The 17917-nt window shown below is 35.8% G+C and overlaps 4 protein-coding genes across 5 annotated transcripts; 3 read left to right on the top strand and 1 right to left on the bottom strand.

Moving 5' to 3' along the window:
* Window positions 1–87: 87 nt before the first annotated feature.
* On the top strand, window positions 88–8822 carry LOC105436122. Its single transcript, XM_031889319.1, has 5 exons — window positions 88–371; window positions 1653–1684; window positions 2296–2337; window positions 2529–2592; window positions 8373–8822. The coding sequence occupies exons 3-5, from the start codon at window positions 2309–2311 to the stop codon at window positions 8613–8615; spliced, it is 336 nt and encodes a 111-aa protein (XP_031745179.1). The 5' UTR covers window positions 88–371; window positions 1653–1684; window positions 2296–2308; the 3' UTR covers window positions 8616–8822.
* A 964-nt stretch (window positions 8823–9786) lies between these two features.
* LOC101209278 (non-specific lipid-transfer protein-like protein At2g13820) lies at window positions 9787–10949 on the top strand. The gene is made up of 4 exons (XM_011660714.2): window positions 9787–10169; window positions 10419–10445; window positions 10526–10585; window positions 10657–10949. The coding sequence occupies exons 1-4, from the start codon at window positions 9833–9835 to the stop codon at window positions 10833–10835; spliced, it is 603 nt and encodes a 200-aa protein (XP_011659016.1). The 5' UTR covers window positions 9787–9832; the 3' UTR covers window positions 10836–10949.
* Window positions 10950–11031: 82 nt separating this feature from the next.
* LOC101210174 lies at window positions 11032–12658 on the top strand. The gene is made up of 3 exons (XM_004139767.3): window positions 11032–11482; window positions 11685–11750; window positions 12397–12658. Exons 1-3 carry the CDS (start codon window positions 11167–11169, stop codon window positions 12576–12578), a joined length of 564 nt encoding a protein of 187 aa, XP_004139815.1. The 5' UTR covers window positions 11032–11166; the 3' UTR covers window positions 12579–12658.
* Window positions 12650–17615, bottom strand: LOC101209925 (probable RNA helicase SDE3). 2 transcript variants are annotated; one of them, XM_031888805.1, is made up of 6 exons: window positions 17431–17615; window positions 16731–16851; window positions 15772–16564; window positions 15521–15694; window positions 13600–15063; window positions 12650–13288 (listed from the first exon to the last, which is right to left on the bottom strand). In XM_031888805.1, the coding sequence occupies exons 3-6, from the start codon at window positions 16549–16551 to the stop codon at window positions 13046–13048; spliced, it is 2661 nt and encodes an 886-aa protein (XP_031744665.1). In that variant the 5' UTR covers window positions 16552–16564; window positions 16731–16851; window positions 17431–17615; the 3' UTR covers window positions 12650–13045. The 2 variants fall into 2 exon arrangements, with proteins under 2 accessions (XP_031744665.1, XP_004139814.1); XM_004139766.3 differs by lacking the exon at window positions 16731–16851 and having other exon boundaries at window positions 17431–17613.
* Window positions 17616–17917: the final 302 nt, after the last annotated feature.

Genomic DNA, 17917 nt, shown 5'->3' with positions numbered 1-17917 from the left:
ATAGATTTATTAAAATAAAATTATCAAAATAGATTTGTTCATATAAACTTATCAAAATAGATTTATTAAAATAAATTTTCAAAATTAAACTTATTGAAAATTTCCCGCTTTCATTTCTCTCCTCATTTCATTTTCCCCTTTCTCTCCACCAAAACCCTCTACACCGTTCTCTTCATTTCCATCTCTATATCCACCACTCTTCATCTCCACCGGCTGTCGACCCACATCTCACGACTTTTCATTTTCCCCGGTCGTCGACCCACAGCCCACAACTCTCTATCTCTACTGGTTGTCGACCCACATCTCCAAAAACGCGTACTAGACCTTCACTTTCAACGGTGCACCGTCTCCCGTCCACTGAGTACACCAGAGTACGTACACCTTCACTTTTGACCGTCTGTTGTCCACTCTGTAGAGGTCAGGCTTCATTCCTCTAAAACTTCAATTGTTGTTCATATATACTTTGGGCTTCCATTAAAAATACTTTTGCTCATTTATTAAACTCTATTTTGAGAAGGACTCGAATTTTGGATTTTGTGAAGCATTGTGGGTGGGTGATTAAGCTCTCTTCTGTAAGCCATTTTGAACAACAACATTTTCTAGCTCTTATGTGAAGCATGATGAGATAGATTTTGAGTTAATTAACATGTTATTTGTGAAGTTTTGAAATGATTTTAGATTTAGATAATTTTTAACAAAAAGTAATGCAAAAACCAGCCTATATTCAGTCAATTTAAATAACTCTTTTGTTAGCAAAAATCCTAATTCAATGACAAATACATCTCCAATCTTGTCCTTTAACAAAAGGTCAAAACACACATGAATCCCCACTCTAAAAAAAAGAGAAAATCCTCAAATCATAGAACAAACAAACAAATAGAAACAAAGACAATATTCTGAAGATCATAAAAAAGCCACAATGGAGTTATGTATAAAGTAGAACATAGAATTTTTCATTCAAACCTTTCTTCAAACACTTCAAAGCATTTCCCCCTTTTTTTTTTCATGTTAATGAACAACCGAAATAAAAGTTTTAAGCCGTCATATACTTTTCAATCATATGGCCTTTTCATTTGGATCAACTCAAACTGGAAAATGACATAAGAAAATTGAGAGTGGTTATGGTATCTTTTATAGGAAGAAGATTTAGATATGGAAAAAAGGACGAAGATAGAAGAAGAGCGAAGAAGAAAGTGTGAACTTTTGAGTTCAAGATAAAATGAACTTTTATTCAATTATGACCATGTGGTGTGTTCATCATTAACAAGATCATGATATTGTTATTTAGCTTTATTCAATTATGATTTTTTTTTTTTGTGTACACATGGGGATTCATGGTGGTTTTAGTTTAATGGAAAGTAAAATTTACTATCCGCACATGGGTTTTAATTACTTCATAAATTTGTTCAATCAACATGACGAGAACAAAAAAAGCAGAAAAATTGATTGAGCTTTTCTTTAGATGTAAAATGAATACATAATATATGTTTGCCAATAGATCTGTTGTTTCAGTTTTTGAGCGTGCAGTTTTTCAGCGTTTAGCAAATGACTGGTTCTGCAGCAGAAACCAGTGCATTGTTATCACGGAGAGCATGACTCAAGTCTTACAAACTTGAAATTTCTCATATTTAATGCTAACCTTTTTTTCGTAGGGACGTGGATATCCAGATGTTTCCACTAGAAGGTAAAGAACATGTGCACATAAACATGCTAATTATCTCAATTTTTAACTGATGATGTGAGTTCTTGAAATATGCACACATGTATTGATCAGGTTCTTACGGCTTCTTGTTGATGTTTTGGCATTGCTTGCATTTTGTTTGGTAGATTGTGATCCATATGGTTTTGACATTTTGACGACATATCTTTTCGGTTCTATGGTTACGCTCCTCAAATTAAACAATTATTTACTCATTTTCCCTTCAATGTTTTCGACCCATTTCCTTTTCAAATGTTATTTTCTATAGTTTTGATCAGTTGAAGGTCTTATATAAATTTAAGAAACAACTGTTTTTTCATTGTTTTAAAACAAAAACGAAAAACCAAATAGTTACAAATGGAAAGTATTTTTTGTTGATGTAATGTTTATATTGAAAGAACGATTGATATCCCAAATAGATGGACCTAAGTTTTTTATAGTTGAATGTTATTATTCTGAAAGAGTTAATATTGGTTTCTACTGTAGTTCAAAACTCCAAATGCAAAGTTTTGGATTTTCTTTGACATTTGTTGTATGCTATTGTAGTTCAAAACTCTCTATTGTAGTTTACAAAGGGTAACTTGCATTTTTATTAGGTTTTGCACGAATATGATCTACTATAGTGGTGAAGCTACCAAGTAAGTGATTACATTTACACAACAATTATGAGATTCTTTTTACAACAAGTTATTGCTATGTTTAATGTTACTCTTATGAGTTTTTATTGATATGTTTAATGTTACTTTGTTGCTTCATATCCAAGTTGTTGACTTATCTCTCTCTATTGTTCGTCCAAATTCATATTCGTTTTAGTTTTGTTATGAAACAGAAGTTTTACTTCTACAGTCGGCATGAAAGATGAGAACAAAGGTTGTTTGGTTCATAAAGCTAAGGTTTGTTCAATTAGTTATGAATGTTGAGATATTGTTCTTGTAGGATCGATTGATTTTGGATGATTATCTGCTTCTGGGTTCTTATAAAATGATTTGTACTATTCAAAAATGGTTTTTAATCCTCTAGAAATCACTCTACAACATTTTTTTTTTTTTTTGTGGTTTAAACAGCTAGATTGAGATATTGAGAGTGTTGTTTTTGGTGACAGATTAGAGCGATTTTCAGGTGAGTTTCAGTTGTGTGTGTTTTGTTTTAGCCGTGGATTCTTCTAGGATTCTTCTACTATTTTACTTGACGGATAAATAGTGTCAATTATACAATTTTACTTGTCATATAAATAGTGTGAAGTATATTATTTTACTTGATGGATAAATAATGTCAAGTATATTATCTTACTTGACGTCTAAATAGTGTCAAGTATACGACTTTACGTGACACGTAATAAAAGTCAAGTGCGATAGATTACTTGACATTAAAACCGTGTCAAGTAAATGTATACTTGACGATTTTTTAGTGTCAAGTAATGTGACTATACTTGACAGTCGATTACTTGACGCTTTTAAAAATGTCAAATATACGTTTACTTGACATTGTATTAACGTCAAATAAACCAATTTTTTTAGTAGCACACCTAGAAGAAGATGAAGATGAATCCTTCCAGCTATGACATATGAGAGAAGATGAAGATGAATTCTTTTCGGTTGCAGCACCTGGAAGAAGATGAAGATGAATCCTCTTCGGTTGCGACACCTGAAAGAAGATGAAGGTGAATTTTCTCTGCTGCGACTCTTAGGAGAAGATGAAGATGAATCTTCTCGATTGTGATTCCTAGGAGAAAATGAAGATGAATCCTCTCGGTTGCAACACATGGGAGAAGACAAAGATGAATCTTCTCACTTGCGACACCCTAGAGCAGATGAAGATGAATCCTCTTCGATTGCAGCACTTGAGAGAAGATGAAGATGAATCCTCTTCGATTGCTACACCTCAGAGAAGATGAAAATGAATCTTATCGGCTGCGACTCCTAGGAGAAGCTGAAGATGAATCCTCTCGGTTGCAACACATAAGGGAAGACAAAGATGAATCATCTCACTTGTGACACCTTAGAGCAGATGAAGATGAATCCTCTTCGGTTCCAACACCTAAGAGAAGATGAAGATGAATCCTCTCACTTGTGACACCTTAGAGCAGATGAAGATGAATCCTCTTCGGTTGCAACACTTGGGAGAATATGAAGATGAATTATCTTCAGTTGCAACACCTGGGAGAAGATGAAGATGAATCTTCTCGGTTGCGGCTCCTAGGAGAAGATGAAGATGAATCCTCTCGGTTGCAACACATTGAAGATGAAGCAGAGGCTAAAGCTTTAGCGTTGTATGCATCTTCTTGGAGAGGCAGAAGCGGTGTTATACCATTGTCGTCATCTTGAAGAGGTGAAGGTGGAGCTGCATGCACTATATATCGTCATCCTTTTGGAGCTGCCCAATCTTCTTCCTCTTAGAGTTGTATCATCGTCATCCTCTCGAAGAGGTGGAGCTGCAACGTCGATGAAGCCTTCAAGCTTGAATATAAGGAATCATTGATGAAGTCTTTGAGCTTAAATATGAGGAATCATCAATGAAACCTTCAAGCTTGAATATGAAGGATCATCAATGAAGCATTTGAACATGCACTCAACTTGTATATAGTCTTTGCACAAATTGTGTACATCTTTAGTTTATTGCATCACATCGTTACTAGGGATGAACATCTTGAATTTAGGAATTTGCCCCTAATTTGTCATGATTCCGTAGTAGAGATAAACATCCTTTGAAGAAAAGAATCAAGCCATGACGTAGTTCAATTTTTTTTTTTTTTGTTGGACTGAACTTAAAGTTTCCTTTAAGCTGCCTACGTATCCCTTTCTAATAGGGGGATCAAGTTATAACGTAGTTTAAGTTTTTTTTTTTTATTCACCTTTTAAGCTCTTGTGGGCTAGGAGCACCATGTAGATTAGGCTATTGTGATAAGGAGCTTCGCATATTTAGCTACTCGTATTTCCATCAAGGACTTGTTCACCTTCTTTATTTGTAGAATTGGTGAATATAATAACTCTTGGCTTCACTGTCAAGGAACCTTCTGTATTTATGTCAACAGACAACCTCCTCTTCATGCGTGATGGGACACAACTGTGAATCTCTGCGTTCTTGTTTTCTTCATGAAATGGTTTTGCCTTCAAAGTTTCCATCTCTCTTTCGTGTTGATCGTTTGAAATCTTTAGACAATCAAAAGCAGATGTTGAAGGTCAATCTTTCTTTGATGTGAAGATACTTAGCCTTTTGAAAGCTGAAGTTCGAGTGGAAGTAGTCGTTGGACATTGGTTTTCTTCTTCTTTCGTGGCCATACTCAATCTTTGAAATACTGAAGATCGAGTAGCTGAAGGCTTGATACGATCAAAGACAGAAGTCCTTTGCTTAATTTATTTTGAATTGTCGATTTCTTCAAAAGATGCATAATTGTTGTCGGCTTCGTCTATGCTGACAACATGACATGTAGCTACTTCTAATATTTCCTTAGGATGATCATCAAGGAAACTTCTTGAGAGGAATTCTGTCAAAGTTATTGACCATCGAGGTCGGAAAAAGTCCTCATCTTTTCCTTTGATAGGCTTAGGCTTCCACATCTTCTTGTTTCTTTTCTCCTTTTTATGAGAGCTGCTTTCTTTTCCATGCTTCTGATGGAAGTGCGACTTCGTTTGAATGAAATTTGGTTATCTCCCTCTTTTACGAGCCACGACTATCCATCCTTCGCAATCATCTTCAACAAACTTTTCTTTGTTTTGAGAGTCTTTTGTCACGATCTTTTGTTAGAATCGAACAAGTATGGGTTCGAGAGTCCCAAACTGAATCAAGTTTTTTCATTGATCATAAGGCAACGTTCATGGCAGAGCACTTGAAGTCGTCTCAACTGCAACATGATTTGTCTGAGCTACTTCATCCATATCTAACTCGATTTTCTTTTCACGAGCCAACTTTAGAATAAGCTCCTTCAACATGAAACATTTTCCAACAGGGTGACTAATGACCCGATGGTACTTACAATAGTTAGGATCATCTACTTTTCCTGCTTGTTTCAGTCGTTTGCATTTTGGCAGCTGAATAAGTTGTTTGTTTAGCAGCTGCTCTAACATGTCTGCAACATCAGAGTTGGGAAATGGATAAACTTTTTCCTGCCTTTCTTTGAGTGTTGGCCAATGCTTCTCGTCACCATCATGCTTTCTTTCAATTTTTGTTTCTTTTCTTTTGGAGAAAGATTTCAATGGAGACTCCTGAACAACCATAGACAAATTAATGACACTATTTGTGATCTTTGTAGTGTCGTTGATTTTATTATTCTCCTTTTTTACTTCAGAGATTAAGAAATCTTTAGTTCCCCTATTATTGATGCTCAATTTCATGTCGTTGGCACGAGTTGCTAATTCTTCAAACGTATGGGGTTTTATTCCTTGCAAAATATAAAGAAGTTTCCAATGCATGCCTTGGGTGCACATCTCCACTACAAACAGTTTTGTGAGCTTATCTTTGCAATTCAAGCTTAGAGTTCTCCATCAGTTTATGTAGTCAATGACTGGCTCTCCCTTTCGTTGTCTCGTGTTTGTAAGCTCCATCATGCTTACAGTGCGTCTGGTGCTGAAGAAACGGTTGAGGAATTCCTTTCAGTTGTTTCTAACTGTCAATGACTTCTGGCTCCAGATCAGTATACCACTCGAAAGCATTTCCTTTTAAGCTTCGAACGAACTGCCTGACTAGTTGGTCTCCTCTTGATCCTGCGTTCTCACATGTTTCAACAAAGTGGACAAATGTGTTGCTTTGGATTGCCATTTCCGTCGAATTGCTGGAATTTTGGGGACTGGTATCCAAGCAGCATTCTCAAGTTGTCAATTCTTTTGGTGTACAACTTAGAGCTTAGAGTACATGAAAGAAGTCTGAGATGAGCCTCCATACTGAGCTTTGATGGAGTTTGTTATCATATCTTGTAATTGTTGAACTGAGAGAGAAGCCACAGAAGTTGATTATTGTTGTGGTTGATTTTCTTGCATCACGTTCTTCCCTTTGTCACCAGCTTTAACAACAGGAGTTTGACTCGATTCAGCCGTTTCACGAGTCTGCATCTGCTATTTTAAAACTGCGATTTCGTGGTCTTGTTCATCAACAACCTTCATCTGGAGATTAATTTTTCTCTCCATCTTCGCCATGGTAGCCTCAACTGTTACATAAACCATTATGACAGACATCACATCAGGGTGTGCTTCTTTTTGTGACCTACTAGAGGCAAAATCAGAATCATTATATAGAGGATTTTCCTGGATGACAATTCCAGCTTTAGGAGATTCCATTAATTGCTTCAGGATGCTTTGCGCGATGGTGGAACCTTGATCTTGCTCTTAGACGATTCCCTTAGAACGACTACAAGTGACATATGCAGCTTTCTTAGATGCCATTAATTTGCTTGTAGATCTAGATGACGAGAGAGAGATTGGAGGTAGAGATTGTCCCATTGAGCGTGCCAATTTGTTTACACGAGATTTTCGAAGAAATTTAATTCCATAGATTTTCGAAGAAACTTAATTCGTAGATTTGAACTTGGAGTTGATAGTTGTATCTTTGTTGATTTCATGCGATGCGGTTCAATTTCTAGAATTTGATCCTCTGATTCTCTCTCGACTAGATGCTTACGCTTGATTTGGAGGAAGCGGAGCACGTGATGTTTTTGAAGTTTGTTGAACGTCTACGCTTGATTTGGAGAAGCCGAGCACGTGATGTCCTTCAAATTGGTTGAATTTCTACGCTTGATTTGAGGAAGCGGAACATGTGAGGTTCTTGAAGTTGGAGTCTTGAAAGAAAGTTTGTATCTTCAAAGGAGCTTCAATCTTCGATCTTCGAGAAAAATTGGAGCTTCAATCTTCGAGGAAAATTGGAGTCTTTGAAGAAATTTTGTATCTTCAAAGGAGCTTCAATCTTCGAGGATAGTCGACTTCAGGACTTAGGGAGTCTTCTAGTTATTGAGAGAATTCTCTCTGGATTTTCTGAAGTCAAAAATTTCCAACCCCTACAAATGAGGAGGAGAATTTCTCTATTTATAGAGTTCACTAGTGGGCTATATGGACTTGAACATGGTTGGTCCATGGACCAGACTCATGGGTTCAACCATATATATTTATGTTTTATTTAGTCTTTGAGCTCAATTAAGTTTATTTTTGGGCTTAATTGAACTTAGTTAAGTAAATAATATTTAATTGAACCAAAATGATTAACTTAATCCAACGATTAAGATGAAAACATGTGGCACTATTAGAATGATCAATTTATGTTTTTCAATTCTTTAATTTGGGGCACATGTCAATTTTAATTAGTCACAAATTTAATTATTTGTACTTTTCATCATTAACTTAATAAATGATCTGACAATTTGTGACTGATCTCAAAATTTCTTATTCAACAATAGCAACATATAAAAAAAATTGTAAATATACCAAAACTATTGCCGATAGACTCGTATGGTCTATCACTAATAGACCAATTTTTACAACATAATCTATTGATGATAGACTTCATTGATAGGATTTGACCAATTTTGCTATGTTTGCAAATTTTTTAAAATGTTGTTATATACTTAATTATTTTGAATCTAATGGTTAAATTTGCACTACCAAAAAAGAAATTGTTTTTAGAAAACTTAATATTATTTAAACAATCTGCAATGCAATTAATTTTTACCGGAAATGGGAGGAGTTTGTAGACGACAAGCAGCAGGGAGTGCAAACGGCAGAGTGTGGTTGACGTTGAGCCCTCCAAGCGCAGAGGCACCACCACCGTTATCAAAGACTTGGCAAAGACATTGGGGTTGGGAGCGGAGGACGTTGGTCAGTTGGGAGCAGCAACTTGGAGACGGGGTGGAGGAGTTGCCGTTGATATACTAAGGCAAGGTGAGAGGGTAATCAACACATTGTTACAATCGGAGGATTCTCTCAAAATATATTAATTGCCAAAATTAATTTGCTTTTTCTCTTTTTAATTTTTTTTTCTTTCGTTTCCTAGAAGATCAAAATTAAATTGTGATTTGTGGAGATTTATAGCATTTTTTTTTGGAGAGTGTGGAAGGGCAGATGAGTGTTGGTGAACCATTTTTCCTACTTTGTTTAATGAATCTCTTTGTGATAATTTAGTTGGTTGTTTTCTTTTTCTTTTTCCAAATTTGGTCCTTTTTTATCATTTGAAAAGTTTTACTTCTATCAACCATGATTAATGTTAGTTGACAAAAAAAACAAAAAAACAAAAAAAAGAAAGAAAAAGAAAGATGTATTTTAAAAAATAACAAAATATTAAAACTATTTACAAAATCTAATAAAATCAATTTATGTTTTTTTTGTTATATCTTGTAAATAATTTTTTTTTGTTACTATCCAACTACAATTAAAAAGGACAATAATATATAAACTAAAAAACAGTAGTTAAACTTTTAGTTGCATTAGTAGTGAGTTTCATACTAATTTTATGTTAACATTTTTGTTTATTTAGAGAAACATGGAATATTTTATTATTTTTTAAATTAACTTTATAAATTCTATGATTTGAATGTTCCATTTTAAAAGCTTTTTCAAATTTTTATATAGAAAAAAGTATTTTTTATAAACGGATTCTTGTTTTTAGAATTTAAATTTTTATTGGTGGAATATGAAAAATCATGAATAAAGATTTGTAAGAAATTAAACTAAGTAAAATTTTCAAAAATTAAAAAAAAAAAAAAAAAAAAAAAAAACTCATGGAATATAGTCTTACATATTTTTACTTACTCAACAAGTATCATCTCAAATAATTTTATTATTAAAAATGTTCAAAGAAGAGAAAAAAGAAAAAAGAAAAAAGAAAAAAAAAAGGGAGATAGAGAGATTAAGTTGACAAAAAAGAAAAAAAGACAAACCCCCCACAAGATTAGGTATAAACTAAATTATACAAAAATTAGGGTAACTGAGAAGTTGGAACTTTGGCCAATGATGAAGCTACAAATTTTCATCAGATTTCAAGTAAGAAATAGCCACCTCACTCCAATCCCCACATGTTTGTTAAAGTAGTTGAGCTCCAAAACCAACTCCCCCATCAACCCTCAAACAAAATTTGTCCCTCTCTACCTATAAATCCTATGTTTCTCAATTCAAATTTCCCACAAAGGCCAATAACTTTCAAAGTCAAGGACCCAAAATGAAATTTGTTAGTCCCTTCTTTTTACTCTTGGCCTTCACATTGGTGGCTATTATTCTTCCTCATTCTGTCAATGGGCAAATGAACATGTCCTGTAGTGCCTCCATGGTCTCAACCTTTAGTCCTTGCTTGAACTTTGTCACTAATAGCTCAGCCAATGGCACTTCCCCGACCTCCGATTGCTGTAACGCTATCCGATCACTTGCAAGTGGTGGTCGGGACTGTCTTTGCCTCATCGTCACTGGAGGAGTTCCCTTTCAAATACCTATCAATAGGACTCTTGCTATTTCACTTCCTCGTGCTTGTAACTTGCCTGGTGTCCCCCTACAATGCAATGGTATATGAGTTTCTAATTATTTTTTAATCATCATACTTATGTCTATTTAGTCTCCATGTTAAAAGTTAGTATATGTTCAAAATATTATTTTAATTTCTCTACTTTGAAATTTGTTCATTTTTAGATCATGGATTCAATAAATCTGAAACATACTTAGGATCATGCACTTTTATTATCAAATTTGAAAACATAATTTCCTTAAATTTGTTATGAAATTACTAAACTGGGGTACCTTTCATGTTGTTTCAGCCGCTACTGCTCCTGCTTCAGCTCCAGGTACCATTTTCTAAACAATCTTCATCTTCTTCCTCTTCTTATCATTCAAATTTTCCCCCTTAATCTTCTGAAATTTACAGCCTCAATCCCTCTCGGACCAACTCTTCCTCCACAACCTTCACCATCTGCCAGTCCTCAAGGTAATCACCAATCTCAATTCATCCATTTATGCTGTTTCTTCTTCTTCTCTCTAACACTTTTCTTTCTGCAGCCCCGGAACCCACCACGCCGGCTCTTACTCCATCTTCTCCGGTTGTTCCTGAAGCCGAAGCTCCATCGGAGACTGGCGGAAGTCGCCCAGTTCTGACTCCATCCTCCGACGTCCCTTCAAACAGTTTCCCAAATACTTTTCTGCTTATGGGATTAGCATTTGTAATTTTGAAAGTTTGAAAATCAAATGGTTGTGTGATATTATTGTTCGTTTTTTTGTTTTTCAATTGAATGGAGTTATTATGATTCTGTTCTGTTTCATTTGCGGAAACAGTTAAAGGGTACTTTCGGGAATTCACTTATTCTTCCCGCTATTCTTTTGAGCTTCGAATAATCGTTTAAGAGGGACTTTGTGAAAATGTGAATTGTGTTGGTTGCAAATTGTTAACGAACTCAAAATCCCCTGAAGAAGAAATAATCCCCATTTCTTCGATCTCGGTAATTCCGAGCTTCAACACTGGCGACGTTAATTAGCTTCGTCACAACGTTAATTGCACTTCTCACGCTGTCCATGGCGGTGGTTGCGATGTCGCCGCCCACGGGATGCACCACTAGAGAGCTGCTTTTGCTCTCTCCATGTCTGCCTTTCATTTCTGCTCCGCCAAACAATCTTTCCGATACGGTTCCTTCTGAGTGCTGTGATGCGTTCTCCTCCGCTTACAGTGCCGGCGGAGGGATTTGCCTTTGTTATTTTCTTCGTGAGCCTCAGATTTTAGGCTTTCCGTTGAATCGAACGAAGTTCATGGCTCTGTCTTCGTTTTGTCCTCTTAATGGTGAAAACGGAATATATTTGGAGAAGAATAGTTCTCTGGACTCGGTTTGTGCTGGTATGGTTTCGAGCTCGAAACCGTTCTTTCTCTCGACCTCTCGTTCTTTATTGATGAATAAAATTTGTTGATTCTTGATCTTCCTCGATTTTGATTTTCGAATCGTTCATTCTAGCAATTCTTGTTTATCAGTGTTTTCGTTTTATCAAAAGACTGCTTAATTTGAAAATTGATTCCAGCAAATTCTTGTTTTTCTAATCAGCTTCACAAACTCTGCCTCCTCTTCAAAGCTCGAGGATTCCAAGAATCCAAGAGCCGGATAGTCCTGGTAACTTCTCTTCTGATTTCTTATTTCAGTTTCGTTGATAGTATTGACTGTTTTGAGTCAACATTTGAACACTTATGTACTTATCAAATTGGCTCAAAACTTTAAGGGTTTAAACTGGACCATCAAATTTACCATAACCATGTTAATCAGACTCTCACCCTTATAGCTATTGCAAGTTTGAGATTTAAAAGCTCACTCGTTACAATTAAAAGTTTGAGAGTTAAAATTAACATAAGACACATTGTTCATTCAATAGGTTTCAAATATTTATTAAATTTATTGTAGAAAGCAATATTAGTTTTAGAGAGCAAAATAAGTAGAGCTTTTTATAAAAAAATATTTAAATGCTAACTTGGTTTGATTTCAGATTCTTTCTAAATATAAAATTGGTAAAAAGAAAATTTAAAAGTGTATATTTTAGTAAGCTAGGCCTTTTTTTTTGCGTTTAAAGAATAGTGTTTAGATTATATCCCATCCTAGTACATTGTTTTATCGCAAAACAAAACTTAGGATAAAGTGTTTGGATGAAATGAAGTTTTTAATCAACAAACAAGTTAGAATCAACAAATAAGATCGTCATCTTTGTCACTTTAATATTTAGTAGCTATTTGTTATAACACTCAAATGTTTGCTTTTAATCATGTAGCTGATGAGAACATAGAAACTCCTGATGTGGGTTTACCACCAAATGCAATTGTATCGCCCTCTGCACCTGCAGAAAAACCGCGGCCGCCTCCGTCATCTGCTACAGCTGAACGTTTTTTATTGGCAAGAAAATGTATTGGTTTGTTCTTTTCAGGTCCACTCTTCCTTATTCACATTTTGTGATCTATTGTAACCATGGTGTAGAAATCTGGATCACGTAGTTGACTCTCATTGTGAAAGCAAAAATACCCAACTTTTCGTAATTGCAGTTTTTCTTTTTTCTTTTCTACTTGATTAAAAGGAAACTATGTTTATAGAATGTACAAACTTGCAACAGCAAAACAGAATCTCTTTCCGTGAGTCTGAGAGTATGAGTCACTTCAAGAGGAATTCCCCCAGTAGGTTAAATCGTCAGTCTCACTCAGTTGAATCAGTGGAATCCCATGTTTCCGAAGCAAGAACGGTAAGAGAAAAATTCCCAAGTGAGTATGATCTGGAAGTCAAGTATAAGCCTAGTCGGGTAAAGGTAGAGTTCTTAAACTAACAGTAGAGTATATAGACAATATTTCCAAGACATCTACAAAGATCTAAGAAGATAAAGTTAACCAAGAATTTTCTTCTCCGCTATGTTTCTGAACTGGTAGCAAAGTTTACTTCCACCCATCAGACCATTCAGCTTCATCAACAACTGGTTCAGAAAACTCCGTCACTAGTGCCACTGCCGGCTCCTGCAGCTCTTGATTCTGGCCTGCTTCTTCAAATCCTGAACTTTGTCCCTCTTGGTTAGTGCACTGTTGTACCTCATCTGTGAGGTCCTGCCTTTCAGGGAGTGGGCAACCTTGATATGATTCCTTGTCAACACACTGCCATAACAGCTTGTTCCAATAAACATCCTGCCAAAACAACGTTGTAAGTCATTCTTTTCAGGTATCTTCTTAGTTATAAGAGAATAATACAGAGTTTCATGCATTAAAATCGTCTGCTTGAATGAAGATCACTAGTAACTCGATGCATAAATACAATGAAAAAAAACCAGGAGGGGAGCGAAATTAAGGGTCCATTAGGCGGAAAAAAACACGTGGATAATACTAAACATCAGGAGAAGGTACCTATTTTTTAATACATTTAAGAGTACACCATCCCTGAGATCGAGTAAAAGCCAGATTTAATCAGAACAAACATTTACTTAAGTAGCAAAAATCACCTGATTGATTATATGGGGATTGCCAATTATGACCAGAAGAGATATAGCCCGAGTAACAGCCACATTAAACCTTCTTGGATTACTCAAAAACCCCAAACAGTAGGTTTTGTCAAACTCATTATGTTTGATTGTTGATCGAACAGTAGAAACAATAATCACTTGCCTCTCTTGTCCTTGAAATTGTTCTACACTACCAACCTTTATGTCAATCATATCCAGACTATCAAAGGCTTTCCTAATTTTGAGCACTTGCTGTCGATAGGGTGTTATGACCCCAATATTTTCCTCGGTCAGATTTCCACCATCAGCCAGTTTCCTTACAATCTCAACCACCTTGCTTACCTCAATTCGGTTAAACCACGATGGATTGTTCCCTTCCCTCTCATCACAGCCTTGGATACCAAAGAAAAGAACAGGAAACTCTTTATTAGGAAGTACTTTAAGAATATCTGCTGTATCCATGAGGAGACTGTTCTCATCTTTACATGCAATTAGTTCACCACCATAGAACAATGTAGAAGGAAGATGCAAGATATCCGGATGACATCTATAGTTTCTCAACAACTTTATTACATAGTTTTCATCCCCAGTGCTGTAATATTCACATTCAAAAAGCCTTTCCAAATATGATTTACCTAATCCATAAATTTCTGCTTCCTTGGAGTAAACCACTGGACCTAATTGCATGGGGTCGCCAGCAAGAATGACAACTGTTTTCTTTAGACAGAGGTTGGATACCGGAATTATGGATTCTGGTTCTGAAGCTTGGCCAGCCTCATCTAAGAAAATGTGAGAGAAATGACCACGCTTGATATCCTCAGCATAAAGAAGGGAAGTACTCATATAAGTTGAAACAATAATCCTATAGCGCACTAAGGCATTGCGTGGAGGACATCTGAAAATTTGTTCATCAAAGAAGCAGTAGGGAAGAATGTCAGGCTTGATTTCGTCATATTGTCGTGTACTTGCATTTAACCTGAAAACATCATTATTGCGAATTTCAACACCCTCCTGATTGAGGAGCTTCTCTAGTATGTGGTCTGCAGCACTATTTGAAGGAGCACAAACAAGCATCCGAGCATTCTTTCGTGTTGTGTAGAGTTGGAGGATAGCTTCCACCAGGGTTTGAGTCTTACCAGTACCTGGAGGTCCATGAACTAAATAAGGTGGTGCACCTTTGCAACCAAGGATCATCTGAACACAACGCATCTGTTCCTCGTTGATGTTATGAGTTAAAGGCACCAGTGGAGTAGTATTGATGCATCTTCTTTCTGAAAACTCATATGGAAACAGAAACTCCTTTGCCAAACTGTCTGCAGCATCAACAGCCTGATAGAACCTCCTCATGTTAATTCTGTTATAGGTAAACTGGACGTTATACTGATTGCCATCTCTGTGGTTAATGTGAAATTCTGGGGCAAATTTTAGGTAGACTTCATCAGCTTCAACATGATGAATATATCCCTACACAATACTGGAATCGATTATGAAAAGAAGAAACGGACAAAGGAAAAAGATTAAACTACCATTAGCTATTCATAGGTAATCAACAGAAGTATGCACAGTACTTGTAATAAAACTACAACAAAAATTTTATACAAGAGTACAGTGCAGGTTTTAGTGTGTAGGTATAGATATGCATGATTTGACAAGAAAGAAAATAACATATCATTAAAAATTATTCACAGTTAATATTACAAATTCTACCAGAATCCAGACATACTTCCTTACAGATAGAGCAGTGTATATAGAGAACATGTGTACAATCTGCATACATACTTGAGTTCGGCTAAGAACCCTACCAACTTCCTTGTGCCTGTTCATATAAGAACAGTCTCTCAAGGGCAGGAATATTTTCTAAAAGTGATTTCATATGCCTAATAAGAAGAGAACTCTCAATACTCATCATGTGGACCTAGACCTGATAAGCAGAAACCGAGTCATTTGTATGTCCAAAAGGCATCTTGACAAGGATATAGTCTCCATGGACAAGTGAAGGCCTCCTCTCAGCAAGCCCTGGAACTTCGAGGGACAAAAAGTTATATCCCTTTCTTTTCATAGTAACAAGCTCCATATCATAAGCTCTCATGTCTTCCTGCAGCCAATAACCAATCAAGTTTCACATAATCTAATGAGTAAATACATTCACAATTTGTTTTCATTCATACTTACCTCCAATTGTATTTCTTCCATGTTCAACAATGTCATGAAATAGGGAATGTAAGTATCTCTTTTAAGTCCTTCTTGAACAGCACTAGGGATCTCCTTTCTCCTAAGTTCAACTCTAATTTTACTAGGGATTTCATATTGGAGAAGGAAATTTTTGATTCCCCGACCCTGCGTTCTAGTAGGACGTGTGCCAGGAATATACGAATCTACTGCCTCATGCCTCCTTCTCCTATCTCTGGAATATGGCTTCCTAGGTACCAACGACTGAGAAATCTTATCATCTGCTAACAGAAAAGATACTCGTTCTATTCTTTCATTGCCAAGATCAAAATGCACAATGGTCGTGTGCAATCCAATTTCCTTTGGTTTGCAAGACAGCCATATAGTAAGAGTGTCATCTGGATGGATCATTCTATCTTCCAATGAAAAAGACTCCAGGAAAGCTTGTACAATTTCGATGTCAGCATTTGGACCTGGAGGCTCCATTAGAGAAAGTGTAAATGAGTTTTCGGGATTAGATGCATAAATATTAACAGCCCATAGGTCCACTGATTCATCAGTGGTGTTCTTGATAGTAATCGAATCAGCCACTGTTTCTCCGACAAAAACTGATCGAGGTTTGCCATTCACAAAAGCAAATGGCACTGAAACAATAATCGGACCTTCCTCTATAGGATTGTAGCTGCAAACAGATTGATCATCTTCATAGTCGATATAGGAAATCTCTCCTTTGTCTTTAATGACAGAACAATCGTCCCCCCAATTATCACCGATCGTACCCATTGTCAAGAGGAAACTGAAAGAAGAAAAGGGAAAATCATAAATATTAACCTCTCTCAATTCCACAAAATAAAAGAAGAAAAACCAAATGAAACAAACTGAACTTTGTATTCAATCACTCAAGATTTTTCAACAAATAAGTGATTAACCACCCGTCACAAAAACAAAACAAAAAAACTAGCCTTCTGGTTACGTCAAAGCACAATTCAGCATTAGAATCATGCTAGAAACGTCTCTTCTGTAATAGCCCTAACATGATGGCCATGTCATCTCTATTGCAATCTTCATTTTCTCTCTGCTCTACTACAACATTCCAAAGAGAAAGCACACGAAAGTTACCAAGGCGTGAGAAAATGAAAATCGCAATAGACATGACCATTGGGTTAGGGCAACAACCATTTAGCAATGCGATACTCCTTCAATTACTCATTTGGTTTTAGGGACGGGTCATTAATCATTTAGGGGCCTGAAAATGAAATGTCCATCTGAACAAAAGTCCCCATAACTGAAAGAAGATCATATGGTTTATCAACCAAAACCCAACAGCTAGGACCATGCCATGAAGCTTAAAACCCCACCCAATTGTCAAAATCAAATAAAGAAACAAGAATTATACAACAGATTATTGGATTAAGATATCAAAACTCCCAATACAGAGGAGATTAAACTGTCCTTAATCGGAGCAGAAGACGAACAAAAAACGGTCGATGCTCCAAATTAAGCAAAACCCAGAAACAATGTAGTAGATACATAGACCCAGAACCCAATGAAGAAACAAAAGGCCAAAATGGAGAAAGTAAGAAAACCCAGAAACAATGTGATTAAGAAGTGAGTTTTAAGTATGAAGAATAGCTTGGAAAGACATAGATGAAGAAAACTTACCAATGATGGAAGCTCAAAAACCAGGGTTTTGCGAAGGAGACAATGGAAAACGAGAAATTAAAGGGTTGAAGAGGTGATCGATCGCTTTGGGCTTGAGTGAGGGAGTACTGTCGAGCATCGCTCGTAACAATAATTAGAAGTGCTTTCGGTTCTACCCATAATATAAACCTTGTATTGCCCAACTATTAGAAAATACAAAAGAAAAGAAAAGGAAGGAAAGTTTCGAAATTTCATGTAATTTTATAATGTTGCGTTAACCAAACCTTCTCCAAAGATTTCTTTTTTCCTTTCAAATAATGGGACAGACGATGGATTCATTGAAAGGATTATATTAAATAAATATAATAATAATTAATAAAAAAAAAGAGTTAGAAATACAATGAATTCATTCTAAGAACAATTTTTTTAGAAAAATATAATATGTATGATGAAAGGTATTATAAATTATATAATATTAAAATAGACTATGAATGAAACTATTTACGAA

This window comes from Cucumis sativus, chromosome 7 (assembly GCF_000004075.3).
Source record: "Cucumis sativus cultivar 9930 chromosome 7, Cucumber_9930_V3, whole genome shotgun sequence".
In the NCBI taxonomy this organism is placed as follows: Eukaryota; Viridiplantae; Streptophyta; class Magnoliopsida; order Cucurbitales; family Cucurbitaceae; genus Cucumis; species Cucumis sativus.
The sequence above is the reverse complement of the archived record's forward strand: the minus strand, read 5'-3'. Positions and strand labels throughout refer to the sequence as shown.

Excerpts from the sequence above, each read along its gene's own strand:
- LOC101210174 (XM_004139767.3), top strand. The coding sequence starts at position 11,167 with ATGGCGGTGGTTGCGATGTCGCCGCCCACGGGATGCACCACTAGAGAG. Across the intron at positions 11,483-11,684 it reads TCTGGACTCGGTTTGTGCTG|CTTCACAAACTCTGCCTCCT; the intron begins GTATGGTTTCGA and ends TTTTCTAATCAG. Across the intron at positions 11,751-12,396 it reads CCAAGAGCCGGATAGTCCTG|CTGATGAGAACATAGAAACT; the intron begins GTAACTTCTCTT and ends TTAATCATGTAG.
- LOC101209925 (XM_031888805.1), bottom strand. The coding sequence starts at position 16,551 with ATGGGTACGATCGGTGATAATTGGGGGGACGATTGTTCTGTCATTAAA. Across the intron at positions 15,695-15,771 it reads TGGAAGAAATACAATTGGAG|GAAGACATGAGAGCTTATGA; the intron begins GTAAGTATGAAT and ends TATTGGCTGCAG. Across the intron at positions 15,064-15,520 it reads ACTCGGTTTCTGCTTATCAG|GGATATATTCATCATGTTGA; the intron begins GTCTAGGTCCAC and ends AGTATTGTGTAG.
- LOC105436122 (XM_031889319.1), top strand. The coding sequence starts at position 2,309 with ATGATCTACTATAGTGGTGAAGCTACCAA. Across the intron at positions 2,338-2,528 it reads TATAGTGGTGAAGCTACCAA|AAGTTTTACTTCTACAGTCG; the intron begins GTAAGTGATTAC and ends GTTATGAAACAG. Across the intron at positions 2,593-8,372 it reads GTTTGGTTCATAAAGCTAAG|ACGACAAGCAGCAGGGAGTG; the intron begins GTTTGTTCAATT and ends AGGAGTTTGTAG.
- LOC101209278 (XM_011660714.2), top strand. The coding sequence starts at position 9,833 with ATGAAATTTGTTAGTCCCTTCTTTTTACTCTTGGCCTTCACATTGGTG. Across the intron at positions 10,170-10,418 it reads TGTCCCCCTACAATGCAATG|CCGCTACTGCTCCTGCTTCA; the intron begins GTATATGAGTTT and ends ATGTTGTTTCAG. Across the intron at positions 10,586-10,656 it reads ACCATCTGCCAGTCCTCAAG|CCCCGGAACCCACCACGCCG; the intron begins GTAATCACCAAT and ends TTCTTTCTGCAG.